This window comes from Gallinula chloropus, assembly GCF_964237585.1.
Source record: "Gallinula chloropus genome assembly, chromosome: 6".
NCBI lineage: Eukaryota > Metazoa > Chordata > Aves > Gruiformes > Rallidae > Gallinula > Gallinula chloropus.
Window position 1 is genome coordinate 11279283 of NC_140091.1, and position 19509 is coordinate 11298791.

Sequence of the window (19509 nt, forward strand, 5' to 3'; positions counted from 1 at the left end):
CACCTCCTCCTTGCCCAGCATAGCTCCTTCACCTTCTTGACCAGGAGGGCTGACCCCTTTTGCTTTCCCTGCTCCAAGAGGGAGATGGGAAACAAAAGAAAAACCAGGGTCAAGGAGGTGGGAGCGCTCAGGTCATAGGGAAAACAACTGCCTGTCCCAGAGCCTGCCAACGGGGCTCCAGCATCACAGCAGGCAGTGCCTAATGGACCATGCCACCGGCACAGCCAGGCCCTTGCATGATGGGAGGGACAGAGCTAACCAGTGACAAGGGGCTGGGATGGCACCCTGGCAGGAGATGTCACCTCCCTGACATGGACAATCATCTTCACAGTGCAAGCTCTGGGAGTGAGCAGAAAGGGGCTGAGCTCTGTCCCAACCCAGTGGCCCCAGAAGCCCTGATGAAGCAAGCTGGCATGCAACAAGCCCTGAGAAGCAGGGCCCTCAGTGGGGGCAGAGCAGCTCCATGCTACAGCCAGTTTTGCTGCTGAGAAAACTGGCATGGGACAGGGCACAGCCTGGAAACGCTCCTCCACCAACCAGACCTGCTGTGAAGTGGCCCAGGAGTGGAGCAAAAAGCTGACAGAGAGCACCAGGGCTCCTCAAAACACCCACCTCTTTTCCAGGCAGCACACACCAATACGCCAGGGTGAGACTGGCTGGCTCTGGCGAGCCCAGCCCCTCACAGACACAGTTTCAGGGCTGAATCCAGCCCTGGGAAAGACGGGGCCATGTGCACCAAACCAGAACGTGACCCTAGGAGAATCACCACACTGCAGTGACACTCAGTGCTAGGTGCTGCACAGACACCACGGCCAACACCCCAGCGGGGTGAGCAGCCCGAAGCCAGGCTCAGCGTGTGGGGTACCACAGGCAGGAGATGGGGTCCGCTCTGCACAGCGCACGGCGGCTGGCACTGCAGGACACCCGGCACAGTGACTGCAGTCAGGTCCCCTCGGTGACCAGCCCTGCAGCCACCCCCTGCCCCAAAAGGCCTGCAGAGCCACTGCCCGGCTGGCAACCACCCCAGGGATGGAGTGGGCAGCACCGATGCACCCTCCAAAAGCTGCCAGGCCTGCCCGTCCCTGCACCTCCAGCCTTGGGGGTCGCGCAGGCGCCTGTGCCCTGCAGCGGTGTGCGTGGTGGGAGGCCCCGCTGCCTCCCCCGGCGGCCCCCGTCCCTGCTCCCCATCCCCGCCGGGCACCGGGCAGACGGCAAACAGAGCATGGAATTTGCACGGCTAAAAGTTAAATACAACACACACACGGATGTCGTCAGAGGCCCTGGCACGGCCGCCTGCGCGGGATCCGATTAACGGGGAAATAAAAGGGCCAGAGAGCCCACACAGCAGTGTGAACAGATGCCCTATAAAAATCAAATACATGGTAATCAAGGGGACCGAAAGGTACATTTAAAAAAACAAAAAAAACCCACCCTGGAAACAAAGGAGCTGGGCTTTGTGGCTTTCCTGGGAGGGCTACGGAATTAATGGGGAAGAGCACATGTGTTTGATAATCTTTATATGGCAAAAGACCCATCTTTCAAATATGTCACAAATTCATATTAATCACCTTCCTATTGCCTTCTGTGGCGCAGCTATTCCAGTTGCCTTGGGCAAAATTGGGAACTGTCTGGTTAAAAAAAATGTTTTACATTATAATTTACAAGAGCCTACAAGTCTAGTTTCTTTTAATGGAAAGAACGATTAAAAAAAAAAAGGAGAGGAATATATATACACCCTGGTATATGTGCACTATATATATATTAAAATATATATATATATAAAAGACAGATATTGTAACTCCATCTGGAAAGAGAGAATGTTTGATCTTAACAATGTAACTTCTAGCTTTCAAACAGGCTCAGAAAACAAGAAGTCAGCAGGAGTTCAGATAAAGGAAGCTTAAAAGTCAAATAATTCTGACTCTGAACCCGAGACTTCTTAGACTCAAGGTCCTTTCCTTTACCCATTAATGGGCTGACTTGTGAGCTCAGGAACAAAGTGCTGCAATGTGAGGATTTCTGAGAGTCACTCATTACAGATCACTGAGTGGAGTCTGAGTTGCGGAAATCAAAGGATCCAATCTGGAGTAACTGGCTGAACTTCTGCTTGGAACTAATTTGTTCCGAGTTCGGCTCACCTTTCACCTCCCGAAGGCCCCGAGTAAAGTCCCTACCGGGGTCAGCGGCAGACGGCACTGGGGGGATCCCAGCTCGGCTTTAATGGTCAGCAATGGGTACTGCAGCCCCTAGGAGAGGGCAGGCAGGCAGCCAGGGTAGGAGGGGTGCGGTGGACACGTCAGGGCCAAACAGCGCCAGGCTTCCCACTGCCTCACTGGGGCTCGCTGCTGAGACAGTCAGAGGCCTCCCCTAGCCAGGCCAAAATGCCCCACCGAGCTGCCCCCCATCCCGGGCGCTGACCCAGGGGCCCAGAGGCAGCCCACTGTTCCCACAGTCAGACCCTCAGGACCCCAGTGTGACTGCCTATTCCCGCCAACTCCAGGAAAGGACTCCAGGCACGCCAGGCAGGGCTCCTCATCCTCTTCCTGGCTGTGCCACTCGCTCCCTCCACACCTGGAACCCGATACTTCTCTCCAGGGAAACGAACCTGGCTTCAGGGGAGCAGCTGGTTTGGAGGCTGAACTAATCCCACCTTAATCCAACATGTGGAGTGGCGTGGAAGGGCAGCACTAGGCAGCACAAAGGGATTCTCCAACTCAGAGGAATCTGAAGCAGGGAGATTAAATGACTCCCCCCAGGGCCCCCGGCAGCTCAGTGGCAAAGCACACACTGGAACTCCCGAGTTCAAGGCTGGTGGCAGGGTTGAACCGCTGAAGCTGCCTCGGCCAGGGGAACAGCAAGGTTGTCATCCCCAAGACCCCACAGCCAGGGCTGCAGGAGGCAAGGGAAGGAAAGGCCACTACAAAACATCACACTGCCACGTGGGCAAGCTGGATACATCCCAGCACAACACTTGCTCTGCAGAGATACTTGTTTGCACTACCAAAATTGCCAGGGCTGGCTGCAAGCTTGCAGAGGCACGCTGCCTCCCACACTGTCCCCATGGCACTAAGGCCTGGGACGCCTCAGGGTTATCACTGTGTGGCATGGGGACACGCACCCCACCAGTCAGCAACCACCCCAGCCACCTCCCTTCTCAGGACTGTCCCCAGCCCATTGCCCTTTGGAGGCCAATTGTAGCTGTGATGCTGAGCCAGAGGGAGGGGGGCTGTTCCTGCCAGCTCTGGGCAGGGCAGGCAGCATCACCAACAGCCCACCCTTGGACAAACTGGTGGTGGGCTGCAGGCTGCTGGCCTCTCCCAGCACTGCAGGGCCCAGAACTGCAGGAAAGGCTCAGGGCAAGCACATCGCCAAGCCCTGCCTGACTCTCCGAATACACCTGAGCCAGACAAGATGTGGGACAGCAGGCCCATTCCCCTCTCCAAGATACCCCTCCAGCTGGGATGTAATTTCCCCCCCCCCTCAAAAGGTAGCATAAAATGGTCACAGTGTGAATGTGCTTGACCTTTTGTCTTGGACTAATCTAATTGTGTCGTCTTTGTGTAATCAGCCGGTAAAGGTCAGTGCTGTATTTAACATAGGGGCCCTTTAGGTACTGAATTTGCCTTGCAGTGAATTAACTTGATTATATTTCCTTCAAATATGTCAGAGACCAGGTCAGTTTAACCCTCTCTGTGCTACGCAGGCCAACCCCTTTGTTTCCGATTCCAGGAGGTGGCACTGAGGAACAGTGTGGTCAGGACCCCACACACAGGCTCCCTGCTCCAGCAGCCACCACCACTACCACCTCTCCCACCTTCCCACCAGGCAAAGTCTCAAGGGAGAGCAAGTATGTTGTGAATCAGCCCCAAAAGTTTGCAACCCAGGACGCTCTGGACCACGGGGAGGGGTGAGATTTCAGACTGAATGCAGCAGGGGGAAAAGAAAATTCAGAAGACTCTTTTTGCAAACAGGAACCTGTCTCAGTGGAATGCTTCCTTATGACTCCATATTGTCACAATCAAATAGGACATTGCTCAAGTCCAGATTAACGTGTCGCCTCTGCCGCTGACAGAGAAGGTGTTCTCAATACATCATACACTTTAGAAAGTAAAGGTCTGTGCCACTACCAGGGGCACTATATTCGAGGCGTCGGGGATGCCACTGTGTGGAGACGGGCAGCTTTTATCAGGCAGTTCAGCTCAGGGGACTGCACGGAAGGGAAAGCAATCTCAGCTGATCCCCAGGCATACCCTTGGCCCTGAGGCAGTGGTGAGGGGCTGGGCAGCCTGCCCTCATGGAGGCAGGGAGGAGAGGCTGGTGACTGGCATCCTGCAGAGGTACACGCACAGGACGTTGTTGCAAGGCTCACAGTGAAAGGACCCCTCGGTCCGGCTTTCCTTTCTCAGCACTGGAACTAGGGCGTAAAACGGTGTGGTTTTATATACCTCTGCTCTCCAAAGACCTCTCTCCTTCCCAGGCCTCCTGCTCCAGGCAGGGCAACTGCTTGGCTCCAGGGATTCGGGCAGGTCACCGCTCACCACCTCAAGACTGCTTTCCCCACCTGCTTCCCTCTGGTGAGCAAACCCTTACGGGGCCGTGTCTGGAAGCAAAATGCCTCAGGCCTGCAGCTGTACTGGCATCACTGTTGCTGCCCTAGTGCAAGCTCACCCAAAGCCTTGCTGCTTCGCTCCACGGTGGCACCCACGTCAAACCATCTGCCTGCATGCAGGATGTAGAAAGCCCTGCTGACCCCACCTATAGCACCAAGAACACTGTCCAGCACAGGAGACGAGCCCAGAGAGCAGCACTGGGACTTGGGGGAAACAGGCGTGCTGTGCTCCCTTGGATGCGCACGCCCGGAGGGAGAGCAGGGCAGCATCCCCAGCGCTTGTCAGGGCATCTGCGTTGGAGACCTGAGTGCGCCCTGTTCTGCCCCTACAACCTTCCTTCTCACCGAGTTGGGGGTCAGGGGTGCTCCTACTACATCAATGATCTGGTCCTTGGCATCTCCCTTGCTCTCCTCGATGCCGAGCCCTGCCTGGCCATCTGGATGGGTGCCTTCTGCACTGAGGGGGCCAATGCTGCCAGCTTTGGCCAGGGCCTCGTAGCGGTGCCGTAGCATCTGCAGCTCGTATTCACAGTTGGCAAAGGCTTGCTTCAGCTCATACAGCAGCACCAGGTCACTCCGCAGCTCGTTGAACATCTGCACGATCTCCTCTGTGGGCATCGGGTTGAGATCTGGGGGGGGAAAAAAAGGGTTCTGAAACACCAGACCCACAATCCTACCATGGGAGATCCCTGAAAAGATACACCAGGAGCCTCACTCCCATCACAGGGATCATTAGCAACCAGCATCCCCAAGGGTTGGAGACCTGAATCTCTAGGCTGTCCTTTGGCTCTGAACAAGGACTAAGGGTAAACCTGCCAAGTCCAGCATGCAGCAAGTGAAGGATGATGGAAAATGCAGATCAGACCAGACAGCTGAACCTCACTACCCACCAGGCCACATGAAGGGAGCTCAGTCTTGGGACCAAGTCCTCACCCACTGCAAAGGACAGAATGGCTCCTGCTGTTCCCTACACCTTCAACAACAAGCAGTGGAGAGGCTGAGCCTCCTCATTGCTCCTCCCAGGGTAGGACTGAGGCAGAGAATTGCCCTGCTGCTGTGCTACAGACAGGTTTTATTTAACGCAGACCTCAACCGCTTGTAGCAGGGGCTGGTAAATCACCTCTCCACACCACCCATTCTGCTGCAGCCCATCACACATCCACACAGAGCAAGGGAGAGCTGCGCCTTCTGGAGAAGAAAAGGATGAGGCTCTGCAAATTTTCCCTGATAGACAGCAGTGGTCCCCTGTCCACAGGCCTGTCCACACATCCCCGTCCTGCTAGTGCTGTGTTCACCCACATAAAGCCCAGGTGTGTTTCTGCACTCTAAGACACAGCAGCGCTGGGGCACCAGGAAGCCCTTAAGATACGTGGGTGTGGAAGTGAGATATGGGGTGGGGAGTCAGGAAACCCTCCTCACCCTCATGGAAAGTGAGCTCTGAGAAGCACTCATCTTTTCCCAAGACTTCCCTAGCAAGTGAAGATAGGTAGCTTCTTAGTTGTAAAGCAGAAAGGGGAAAACAACCTGGTTGAGCTGTTTTCACCAGCCACAGGAGGCCTTCAGAACCGCATGCAATCTCTGAGACACCGTATCAAGCCATAAACCAGTCAGCCCAAAAAACTAACAAGAATTAACAGAAGGCAGGGCTGGGAGCAGGCTCAGTAATCTCTTGTAAATCACAAAAAAGGCTATTTTTTTTAATTCCCACCCCATCCTCCAGCCACAGCGAGGCAAAGGGACCACCAGGTGTCTCATCAAGGGGCACCTGCAGTGCCTGCAAACGGTCCCCACTGCACAGAGGGCAGCAGCTAGCCCCAGGCTGCTCTTCTGCCCCTCCAGCTACGAGCGGGCATCGTAGGCGAACCCTTCTTTCCGCTGGTAGGACGCTGGAGTTCAAGAGTGAGGGATGTGTGCTGGATGTGTGTTTACTCGCCTTTCAGCTGCGATGCTCCAGATTCTCCCACAGCACGCAACCTACAAAGGGGGGACGAGCAGTCCCAGGCGCATTTTGGACTTGCCACCGCGAGCAGTAAATTAAGAGGAAAGGGAGCTTGAAAGCGAGACAGGGCAGCCCTGAACAATGCGGTGCCGTGGTCACTAACACACTTACAAGTACCTCTCCCGGCACGGCTGAGATTTGCCTTCCTAATACTGTGCAGCCTCTCTTGATGGTTAAAAAGACCCAAACAAGAGAGAAACAAAGGCTCTTTTAAAACATTTTTCTACTGGGAAGAAAAAAAAAAAAAAAAAAAGCCCCTGTGCATCTTGTTCTGGCTTTTACCCTCTCTCTCTCTTTTTTTTTTTTTAAACACATAAAATATTTTAAAAACCATTCACATACTGTTATTCAAGAAACTGGCTGTATTACTAGGGGAAAAAATAGCCCATCTCGAGAACAAAGGCTAGCTCTGTGTGTCTCTTTCTCTCTCGCGTGCCCCCTTTACTCACCTACTCCGAGTTCCATCAGCATCTGCTCCAGGGCTTTAATCTTCTTCTGTCCCACCGAGCTTGGCAGTTTCATCTGAAACACAAAGGTAACAGAGCCACACAGCTCAGAGATAGCCCTCACTCACAGCCGTCTAGTTCAAAAGGCAAGAGAGCTTTTCTTTTTATAGTGCAGGGGGAACAAAAAAAGAAAGGGAGAGAAAGGAAAATCAAGTGGTAAGAGAGGGAGACAGGGGCTGAAAGTTTTCAGACTAGGTCCGAGGGCAGGTATTGAAAAGCCCGGTCGTGAGGGCTTTTATTTTCTCTCTCGTGTGTGTGCAAGACACGCTGTTTTACAGTTTCCATGTGTCACTGAATTAACAACAAAAGTTCTTCTTGGCTTCAAACCCTCTCCCGCGGTGCCCAGCCCATCAAAGGGCTCATTTACACAGCGGCTAATGTGCAATGCTGCCCTACTTTATTCGCTTTAGCCAGCCTGATTAGACTCATGCGCTAACAGACTCACTTCTCCTTTTACCTGCTGAGCCCCAGACCTGTGGGATTCATTTACAGAGCAGGCTTTATAACAAAGGGGAGAGACAGAGAGAGCACAGTTACTTGACTGGCGGAAGTGTGAACACACATTTACATCGGAGCTAAGGGGCTAGGTGAGAGAGGAAGCATCAGATGTGAGCTATGAAAGGGAATCGGAGCTGGCCAGGAGAGGAAGAATGCATACACTTAGCAGGGTCCTTCCTCTGCATTCATTTGGGCTCTAGCAGGAGTGCTAGCTGCTCAGACCAAGCATTTATTAGATTACAAGCAGCACAAACGCAGCTGGCACAATATGGCAGGGAGAACAGGCTTCCGAGCCTTGCGGATATACCCGAGAACAAATGAAAGCGCTTCCCTTCCCCAGCAGTGCTAGCAGGCAGACCAGGGGAGAAATGCTTCTCAACACCACAGTGTCAAACACCTTACTGCACAGCTGTGGGCTGTCCCTCCATGCCCAACCCTGGGAAGGTGAGCTCACACGCCTACCTGGGGATCACCATCAGCAACCCGAGCTGCGCAGCAGACTATCGGACAGCTGAGAGCATCCTGCAGCCAGCCTGCACACCACCTACTGATCAGGGGCCCCAGCCTTGGTCAAACCAGCCCTAGGACTGCAACACTGAGCTGGCAATGACCTGAAGGAAGAGCCATTCCTTGCTCCACCTTAACAGTGGCCTCTGGGGTGAGCTCACCAACAGGTCCCATGGTCACCTTAGCTCACAGAAGCCACACATTAGAGTTCCCCAAAACAGGCAGCCCAATGTAAGCTTCCCAAATTAGGCCCATCTCTTTTGTTCACTGCCCCGGTACCAAAATGACAAGAAGAGTCACCACCTGGAATGTCTTAATCCCTTTGCAGGCAGAAGCACTGCATGCACATACCCAAAGAGTGAAAGCACGAACCCTGACTCAGCTGTGGCTGTGTATGCCCCATCTGGAGCTCTTCAACCCCAGTGCAGGACCTGCTGGGAAAACCCACCTTCTCTCCACCACATCATTTCAGCCAAGAAACCAGAGCACAGATGCCAAAGAGCACCCCAGGGGAACAAGCCTTTCACAGTACTTACTAAGAAGCACCTAGCCCTTTCACCATGTATTACCATGACAATTAAGACTCCAGCAAAAGACCAAGAGGACTATTGGAGAGCATTTGTAAGAAACCAACCTGATCCAGGAGATCAAAAGGAGGACTAGAGAAAGAGGAAAACACGCCCTTGTGCAAACAGCCAGTGCTAGTAGGGACTTGAGGACACCTCTGTCCTTTTTTAAACCCTGTGGGTCTTTGCCTCAGAGCTGGTGTTTCTGCCTAGCAGTGAATTTCACACTCCAGAGACCAATTATTTATACTTGACCACAAAACGTTTGTTTTAACAGAGGAAGGCTGTCAAAAGAATCTCATACCAGGGACCTGTATTTCAGTCAAGCCTTTGGTCCAGAATCTTGACCTGAGCAGAACCTTACTCACACAGGCTTTCCCAGGAGCTCTGCAAAGCACCAGGACAGGAGACAGTTCTATTCAGTGGGTGCTGTGCAGCAGCTAGCAGCAGGTTGCCATAGAAGGAAAGGTCACTTAGCACAGCTTAGCAGGAGACAGAACAGTTAAGCCTGAAGCATCAGAAAGACATTCCTGAGAGCAAGAGGCCTGGGTCCAGAGAACTGTTCTGCCCCACACTGAAGGGCAAGGCACCAGCTCTGCCTCAGCTGGGGGATGTATGGGCTGACCTAGTTGGGCTGTGCTGTCCTTAGCTTCTAGGACACAAAGAGTTAACAAAGCCCAGCATCTCTTCACTGAAGGGCTCTGGACACACTATATTTATGCAACTATCAGAGAACCCACCTTCATCCCTGCCCCTAGTGAAGGTCCAGTCCTCCTAGCTAAAGGCAGGGTTCTCTTCTGTCAAACACCAGCTGGCAAAACCATGCACAAAGACAAGAAATAGGAAAAGTTCACACCTGCCTAGGCTTGGTGGACAGAAAGGAGGTTTTGGTTTCTTGGCTAGAAGAAGAACACAAGCTTTTCTCCAGGGATGCTTCTACTAGCTCAAGGAACTACTGGCAACACAAGTGACTAATCTGGCAAAGCCTTCAACCATAATGCTCTGTGTGATGCTGACATCCCACAGGAGTCTGGCCAACGAATACCAAGCCAAGGTCTTCACTGACACTCCTGAAGATTGCAGGGTGGAGCACAGAAAGGCAGAACAAATACATTTAACTTCAAAGAAAGGGACAGTAGGGATGCTCAGGAGTGGGGCTGTGAATTTAGTCTAAAAAACACATCAATTAAGCTTCCTTTTCATTCAGACAGGAGGATCTGGCCTACAAACAGGAAGGCTTCATTGGTTTCTCAAAGCAAGAGTATATTTTAATTTTACCATCATTAAGAAAATGTTATGATTTATGTGGCTGCTGTCGGACTAATATCTTTAGAATTTAGCTGGCTAAGCCAATTCATCTCTAAGACTGATGAAGGCTGATTGCTCTCTATGCAAAATGTATTAAAACTAAATGAGCAGTCTATTACTCAAATGCTGCTGATAATCTGTTAGCCAGGGTCCGTTAGCTGGGCTGCCCTGTTGCAGGAGAGAAGCCTTCATGCCCTGTACAGCTCTGCTAAGCCCAAGCACACTTCAGTAAGCCTTCTTTGTTTTGGTCTTTTAAGGAGATGTCCAGAGATGCACCAGACCCCTGAAGTGGTTTATCACCCACTCTCATTCTGGAGCCACCCACGGGGACCGCAGTTCCCTGTGTGCTGGGATACATGGATTCTGCAGGCCCTATCTCTGCACTAAAGAAAATACCACTCAGGGCAAACTCACTGCCTATACCACAGCTCCTGGGATGCTCTTGGTGTTGTCATGGATAGAGAAAAAATTATGTTCTGGGGAGAACTCCAGTCAGCAACCACAGCTTCCGAGGTGAATGGCATTTGCCCTTTTCTTTCCTTCCTTAGACTAGACTACTATTGTTATTTATTATCTTTAAAGTCCCCATATAATAATAATACCTAGGAAACAGATTGCTCCAGTCAGAAAACTGATTAGCCAGGATTTTTGAGGTTACTATATTTTGGATGCTCTTCTCCTCTGACAGCCTCTCCCTACAGCCCTCTTTGCAACACCAGCCCACGCTTATAATTACACCAACGTCACTTTTGATTTAAGGACTGCAATCCTTTGTCCTTGCTATAAACAACCTGCATTAAACACATGAACTGCATGTACCAAGAGAAAAATAAATAAAGAGCTACAGAAAATTGTGTGAATCAACACAGCCTACCTATGCAGAGAGGAGCCTTGCCTGACCCTGGGACACACAGCCTCTGCTGCCCAAGAGCACGCAGCACACTGGTACCAACCCAGTCTCCTCTCCCCTGAAGGAGGAGGGCACTGCTCAGGAATTACAGCTCAAAGAGATGGGCAGAGCATCCACTGCACTTCCACTGGAGCAGCTGAGAGACTGGGGGGAGGCCCCTGAGCAGTTCAGTTTCTATAGAGGGTTTCACCACGGAGTTCCCTTGAGGTTCTGAATGATACAGGATTGTTATTCAGCGTTCCAGACATTCCGCCAACAAAACCTTGCTAATTCACACTAATGACTAGCAGACCTACAGCAAATTAATTGCTAATTGGCAAAATTCATTAAATGAACAAACATGATAAGAAATAACTGAAGATAAAGCCTCCCCAAACAGACTCAGTTCATTTATTGTTGCGTGCCGTTCAGTTTTCACGATCTATGCTAATACCCTTAAGTATAGTTGTAAATGTATCTGAGCGTATTTTGGAAGAGTAAATGAAGCCAGAGCAATAGCAGAGCTTGCAACACAGTCCCCTGTTAGGTCTTGCAGTATCACCACCTGGCACGTAGAGACTGCCAAGGGAACTGCACTGGGAAAGGTAGAGGTCTGCAGGAGCTACAGGCTCAGCTAAGTCCTACGGGTGATTATATCTAGGTGGTCATCTTAAACATCCTGCTCTCTTTCTTCATAAATGCTCCATTCCTGGTGCTAACAACCTAAAAAAAAATAACCACATCCCCCTTCCATGCTGAAATCTTCTGTCTGGTCTCTCACCAAAATACAATGTCTGTGAAGTTAATCGATGGTTATGTGGATATTTCATATGTACCCTCCCTGATGCTGCACTTCATTATAATTCAATTTTGAGACCACCTTTTCCTTAAACTCACCCTTCCCCAACCCTAAACAATATGACTGTCTAAACCCATTAATCCTCAAAACTCCACACATCTGACCTGTGTCTGTATCGCTATAAACTGGTTTTATGCACCGGCACCGGTATAGTTGCTCAGCATTACAATACGTCTCACTGACATTGAAAACCACCTTCCTCGTGGATTTCAGCAGCAAGAAAACTTTCTCATTAGGCACTTTCTTGGTGGATATCTTTAGAGCACTGAATTGCTTCGCAGGTTTCCGGGAAGGAGTGCTAAAGTTTCAGATGAATAATGTTTTTTGCATTTTCTGACTTAAGACGGGGAAAGAAGGTCAACCTTTCCCCAGCTGCATGGCTCTGCTCTGCAGGAGTGGAGAGCTTCCACTTCTGCACAGTTCTAAGGCTGGAGGAAGTTAAAGCACTGTACTAAGTACTTTAGCCTCAGAGCTCTGGAAAAACTCCAACAGAGGAATTAAATTTGGGATATTAAGGGGCACATTTCTGGAAATCTGAAGCGCTTAACTGCTCTGAAGTGCTCCAGTGAAAGGTGGGTAGGTAACTGCAACAGAGATATGCAAAAGTTCGGGAAGTTTGAAGTTGCATAGGGTAGTCTCTGTCTCAATGAACGTACAAGCTTCCCCCCACCCCAGCTTACAACCCCCACACCTTACACCAGTGCCTGCTGATCTGCCAGACTAAGATTTAGGGCAGATAAAAATAGCGAGTCGTGCCACTGTGCCACCTCTACTACGCTACGTAGCACGTTAAACACCCTGCAGCCACTTTGGGATCATCAACTTGCTCCATCACTGAGACTTAATGCTAAATAAACCATTATTTTAGGAAAGAAAGCATTTCTGTATTCACTTCTGTAAATGGCTGTTTCGGGGTTTTTTGGACTGAAGTTAGACATATCCCTCAAATTCCCTAATAAATTGTGCAAAATTATAAACTTTGTACTTGAATCCTCCTGGTAAATTAAAAGAGTTTTACTTGTTAGTGGAATACATCTAGTGAAAGCTTTGTCAAGGAGGAGAGAGGACAACAGATCCTGGAGAAGCACAGCACACTCAGGCATATGGCAAAGTAGCACCTCACTGATCCTATAAACATTAATGCCTCATTATGCATCTCTAGCACTGATTCAAGGAGTAAAACTAAGAGACACTTCCTAAGGAAACAAAGGTCCTGGAGCATCAATGTCTCAGCACAATGGGGTTTGCACCTGTACAGGTAACAAGGTCTTCCAAGTTTTTATGCTCTCCCACCTTTCCCCTCCAAGGAAGGGGCAGTAGATTGCCTTGACCCTGCAAAGTGGCCTGAGAATGACTTTCAACCCACACAGATGACGGCTGATAATCTGGAAAGAGTCATCTCTCTCCCAATTTGACAGACAGGTTGTGACAAGAAACAAGATGCCTGAGAAGGCCAAACAAATTCACACCTCACTGGAACCACCTGCAACCTAGAAGATGGTCATCCTCCGGCCAGTGTTATCTGCCACTCAGCAATCCTGCTTCCTTGCCCTTAAATATGTGTTGATTTCACTACAGTGCCAGCCTGTAAAACAAATGCAAAAGGACTAGAGGAAGTGTTTGTGTAGGGAAGAACAGTAAAATGCATGGTGCAGAAGAAGGAACTGCACAGCACATCTTTACTGGAGGGTGTTTGATGTTAAAAACACATTACCAGTATGACACCATAATATTTTGTTTCAGGAGATCTGCAGATTTGCAGACAGTCCTACCTCTGCCCCTCACTGCAGGTGGTGCTGAAACCAAGCTGAGACCTGTGGAGTTGGCTGCAGCATCTGAGCTCCATCTGACAGACAAATCAAGAGCGTGGATGGGGGTGCTGTGATGTCAGGAGGGCCCAAAGACAGGCACAGGAGGGTGAATTGTGAGGACAAGAACATCATGTAAACTTCCAGATCAGACACAAACCCAAGAAAACTGTAGCACATCAGGCAGCTACTCCTGAATTGATGTTGCCTTTCTCTTAAATATTTTAACTTGAACTACACTTAAACAAACAGGAAAACCCCGCTGTGACTAATTACACTCCGATCATTATATTGGTTAAGCTAATGAAAGAAAAAAGTAATATATATGGTGCTCTGCACAACTTACATACAATCACATGGAGGAATGACCTAAGACTGTGTCACTACAAGCACACAGAGGTGGTAAAAGCTTCTCAAATCAGTCCAGGACTGGCAACAGTCCCCGAGGCCTTGTATCGCACAGACACTGTTTGGTACCTGATGATCCAACAGAAGCAGCAGCAGAGTGTCCTTTCCAGAACTATAACTTCATTTAAAAGACCTATCACTGTACCAGAGTGCTCCTTTATACCTGAGAGCCCACTAAGGCTTTGGACTAGGTGCTCTCCCACACCACAAAGAGCTCTGTGAAGACAGCGACGGATGTGTTTTCTTTCAGCCACTTCACACTGCCTGCCTTTCGGTGTAGCCAAGAGTGAGGACAGGGGAAGAGAAGCATTTGATTCACCTTCTCTAGTTCATTCAAGATTTGTGCCCTTTGCTGTTCTCTTTAAAAACAAATACTACAATATTTTCATCTTATTTCATTCTTTACAAGCAGGAGTGTGATTAGGAAATGCACCAGCGCGCTCTCAGCCCTCATCAAAGGGTGTGGAACTCCACAAACAGATGGCAATGCTACAACATGAACTCAATCCAGCCCACATCATTTGTTCATAACTTTTACTCACAGAAATGAGGCTCCTACTTTCCTCCCAGCCCTCTGCCAGGCTTCCCATGGAAGCCACACTCACCTGCTCTTGGAGGGTATGGAATGTCCAACTTTGCTAATGAAAAACTGCTGGCAGAAGCAACAAGCACATCTCAGCTAACTAATCTATGGGATGTTCAGATCTGGGAACATAAACTTTCCTACCTAATAAGGGTGTGCTGATCTCCATGAGATTGATGCCAGGATGCCTTGGAGTGCAATCAATACAAAGCAAATAAATTATTAATTGCTCCAAGTAATTAAATTTATCAAATCCAAATAAAAATAACTGATATTTTATGGAACTGCTTCCAAAGCTGAACCTCTGAAGGGACAGTATTGATCAGAGGAGGACAGACAGATGTTTCACACGTTCACAGCCGATGAGGTCTGGGTTTGCATTAATGACAGGGAAGGAACAGAGCCAACAGCCTCCGATGCAGAGTAAACAGGCAGCGTGCTTGGCCATTTAATTGAGGGTCAGATCAAATATGGAGAATAAACATGTCTAAACACATACATACAACCCCATCTTCCTCTACAAGTATCATTCACCTTGGAGATGTAGTAAGTACTCAGTTCCCACTCCAAGAAAAAAAAAAAAGGCAGAATTCACACACATTCCCCCCACAACCAGAGTAAATCCTTACTCATTAATCAGTGCTAAAAAAATGCTCAGCAGGCTAGTAAATATTTAAAAGCTGGTGAGTGTGAATACTTAAATCAATGGGTACTAAAGCTGTACTTGTATTTTTCCTTCCTCTACTTCTTTTTAATTGGTCCAACTGGTATATTGTCTACAAGATTCCCAGTTAGCAGATGGAGTCAGGCTGCTGGCTGGAAGTCTTTTCCAAGGGGAGGTGGCCGGCTCTGAATGACTGATCTGGAGCACCCCTCAGTCCTTTCTGCAGACTGAGATCTCTGCAAACTCCTTTTCATCCCAGAGTTTTGTTTTTTTACCAGATGAGACATCACTCAATCGATTCTCTTCCAGTTCCTTTGTTTCCAAACCCATGACAACAGAGCAAGGACACAGACTTGAACCTCAACACACAGGAGTGGGGACAAACATACACCCTTTTCCATCCATCACCTTCCTCCACAGAAGTACTGCTGCCACAATTCAACAGCATTAACGAAATCATAACTTACAATTTGCAGATAAGGCTGAGAGAAGATGAGCAACTTAAACACTCTGAAGAGATGTTAAGTATGCCAAAGCCAAGTGCTCTGAATGTGATAAAGTCAAAGACAAAGGTTAAACCTAAAAGAAAGCTGACCATGACATGGTACAGAAACACTGCAATGAATTCAAAACACACTCAGCTCTGTCTTACAGAAGCAACCTAGGGCCTGGATCACAGTTACTGTCGGTTTGTCTGGGTCACGGAAAAGATTTAAGATCAACAGCTCCCATTTTCCTTTCCTTCAGGCAAGTCCTCAGTAAAGTTTCCCTTCCTCGTAGCTCCCTGCTTTCCCCTTTAGTCCTTTCCTCTCCTTTCCCTGTGCAAATTCCATACCCGCCTCTCATTTCCTCTGGCCCTCTGGCTGGCCGTCCTCCCAGCTGAGCAGACCGGGTGTAACAGGAAGTGTTCAAGAAGTAACACTTTGGATTAATAATACATTCTGCTGTTATTTTCATAACACCATTTTACTAACAACAGAAGAGGCAAACGTCTAGAATTCCTTTTCAAGGAACTCATGAAAGGCTTTTTACCCCTTTCCAAAACATCTGCTACTGCCTCCTGTTCTCAATGGCACCAAAGGCAATACACTGGCTTGAATTAAGAGGAAGCTTTTCATAATGCCCAGCTTTCTACTGCCTTAGAGAAACTTGCAGTCTGTGCTGTCAGGAGGCAGAGGGGAAATCCCATGCAGAGCAAGGGCACAGGGGCTATGGCCTTCTTTGCCTGTGGCCATAGCCCATGGAGAACAATGGGAGACTGAAACCATTGTGATAGAAGGCAGCTTGTCGAACTCACTGGAGAAGATTACTCTTCAGCCTCTGCTGAAGGAGAAACTTTCAGTTATGAAGAATAATGGCTGTAAGTGACCATTAATCCTAGGGGAGAAAAAAAAGTCTTCAAATTCAGTCTGCACATAAGATTTTGTAAGCTGTAACGACAGGGGGAATTTGAAAAGCCAGGGCTATTGTCATAAAAACTACGGGGAACAAATTAAGTTGAATACAGATTGCTAACTTTTTCTTCAAGGACTCATTTCTATAAATTAAATTTAACTCAAGTTTTCAGACCAACTAATTGTAAATCCTCAGGAGAAAAAAAAAATTAGTATCTCTAATCAAAGAGTAAGTGCTATTATCCTGGGGATGATATGGTACATTTTTCACACGTGACAGAGGTTGAGACCCTGATCACAGCGCAAAATCCAACTTTGCCTAGGTAGGAAGGCAGCAGCAAAGTAGAAAATAAAAAAAGGACAACAGAAGCCTTCAGGTGAGGAATCCTTTAGGTCCTCAGGAAAAAGAACTTAGTGCAGAATGTCACAGGCCTTTAGAAACCATTTTCCAATGTCCTCAGGGCAAAACATATTACACTGAATGTTGCCAGAGTCCAAGTTTCCAGCAGAGCATGCCAATTCCTCACTTAGTCCTGGTCGGCTCCCACCCTTATTGATTCCACACCACTGGCATGTAGAAGGTTTGCTATATAAATCCCATAAGTAAAATAATTTGGATTAGCATGGACTATCAACTTTATACCACTTAGCACTCCAGCATCTCTTACCCATTCAAAAGGCTGGTTCTGACCTCATGTAATTAATTTTCCCCATCACCCATATGTGAAGCAAGTGAGTCTATTATCACCTGTTTTAAAAAGAGGGAAGACTTGAATAAGGAAGCCGGGTGACTAAAAACCAGAAATTAATTAATTTTGCTGGGTTGTAGGCAGGTTCCACATTTCCAAGCAACAAAGTGTTGTTTTTTCACCTAGATCAGTGATTTGCAACCTTTTTCAACAAGCAAACCACTGGTACTTCTAATAACAGCATTTCTCTCCTTAAAAAGTCCAACCAGAGCATAGGAAGTTGTTCTAGGTCATCCCAGGAGCATGGATACTGCAAGCTGAAAGTTGCTGAATCAGACTGCCATGCCTCAGCTTATCACTGCATTTTGTGAGCAATAAAGAGAACAGGGAGAAGCATATAGGACCCATTTTCACAAAGGCTGCAATTTGAATTGCCTGTTTGGCACATGAAAAGGCTGCTGGCTTTGCCAGATGGTTCTATCACTGACAGATTATTGCTCAGCTTCTCTTCCAGGAGGGGGTAAAAAAAAAAAAACCACCCAGAAAAGATCAACCATCACTTATTAGTCTTCAAAATCCAAATCAATCTCCATAAATTACTCTATTTATCTTAGTACCAGAGAACACATCTGCCACGTCTGCATCAATCTCAACACACACGCTGCAGTCTTGCCTGTCTCTTGCTGACATGTTTTACCTCCTCAAGGCTGCAGTGCCTCACTCAAACAGGTAGCCTGCAGAGGGTGGCACTCATATGCTGAAGGGGTCCCCCAGCAGTGACCCTGCCTCTAACATGCACATGCAGCCCTATGTCAAAGCAGCATGATCCCAACCACATTTCTATTAACAGTCCCAGGGTGTTCCCAGTAAGATCTGAAACTATTCTCACATTAAAAAAAACCCCATCCCACAAAACAGTCTTTTTAAGTGACCTAGAAAATCACAGTGCCAAGTGAGGATGCCAGGTAAGGACCCTCCATCTCCACCTTTGCTACAATAAAGCAACTAAGGATTATCTTATTTGACTAGGGAAAAAAAATAAAAAGAAAAAACCAAACACCAACCTTGTACTGGGCAAACAGGATTTTGCTATCAAAACTCCTCTGAAAATACTCGGTAGGCCATGCAGGTTTAACTTACTTGGTATCCCAAAACCTGTTGCTAAGAGACAGGCATCAAGCCTTGCTGATAAAACAGCAAGGAAGTTCTTTTCTCAGGGATATCTGTGAACAAAGGGAATTTTCCCAAAAAATATTTTCTGAAGATAATGGAAATAGGGGGGCTAAAAATCATATGTATTTGTGTGTGTTTCTTCTTTTCCAAGTCACAACCTGAACGGTGGTTCTTAAAACCAGCTCTCACCCATTCCCAAACGTGCTCTATGACACCTATCACATTTGGCTGCAAGCTCTGTTTGGACAGGACTGCTCCATTTGGGTTGGGCACGTGTATCTAACAGCAGAGCAGGCACAGGAGTAACAAAACCCAGGCAGCTCAGGTGCCCCTGCAAGGCAACGAGCTGGCTTTCGCACAGCCAGCATTCCAGGTTTCTGAGTCTCCAACATTTATGGAATTCCTTTCTTATTTTAGAGGCAAGAATTTGCCTTTAGCTATAAAAGGAGAACAGAGGAGGAGACAGACAGGCAGACTGAAAGACATTAACACAAGTCCCAAGGGACCAGGACAACAACTTACCCTCTGGCTTCGCAGCGTGACACCTGCAGATTTGAAGTCAGGAAACTTGATGCCAGCAGTCTCAGGAACAGCCTGAAAGAGATCGAAACAGGATGTGTTGATGGAGGAAACACAAGATTTCATATAGAGGCTATCTGAACGGGAAACACTGTTTCCTATGACAGAGAGCCACCTGCCATGGCCACATGTCAGACCTGAGGCAAGAGGACAATCCCAAGCAATGGGATTCAGTGGGAAAATCCCAAACAATTCACTGAGAAAACAACACTGTTGCTCAAGTTATTATTGGAGAGTTCAAGCAGTTTTGGTTGGTTTAAAAGCACTGCTTGACACCAAGCCTTACACCCATCCACACAAGCATAAACCCTAACCAGTATTCCTTACATGTGCCTATTTGCACAGTACCATCCTTATCCAACTCAGGCACGTTTCACTGATCAAAACAGCCCAGAACTTCCCTAAATCTTGGCTTCTGACTGCAAGTACACTAAGGAATAAGCTGAGAAACCTCTCATCTGTAAATGTGA

General features: G+C 48.3%; 1 protein-coding gene across 1 annotated transcript in view; it reads right to left on the reverse strand.

Annotated features, from left to right (window-relative positions):
* Positions 1 to 4824: 4824 nt before the first annotated feature.
* Positions 4825 to 19509, reverse strand: part of DMAP1 (DNA methyltransferase 1 associated protein 1) — a 28069-nt gene continuing 13384 nt past the window's right edge. The window contains exons 8-10 of the mRNA XM_084265834.1: positions 18983 to 19054; positions 7058 to 7130; positions 4825 to 5238 (exon numbers count right to left, since the gene is read on the reverse strand). Of these exons, the coding sequence (XP_084121960.1) occupies positions 4892 to 5238; positions 7058 to 7130; positions 18983 to 19054 (492 nt within the window). The 3' untranslated portion in view covers positions 4825 to 4891. The remainder of the gene's footprint in view (positions 5239 to 7057; positions 7131 to 18982; positions 19055 to 19509) is intronic.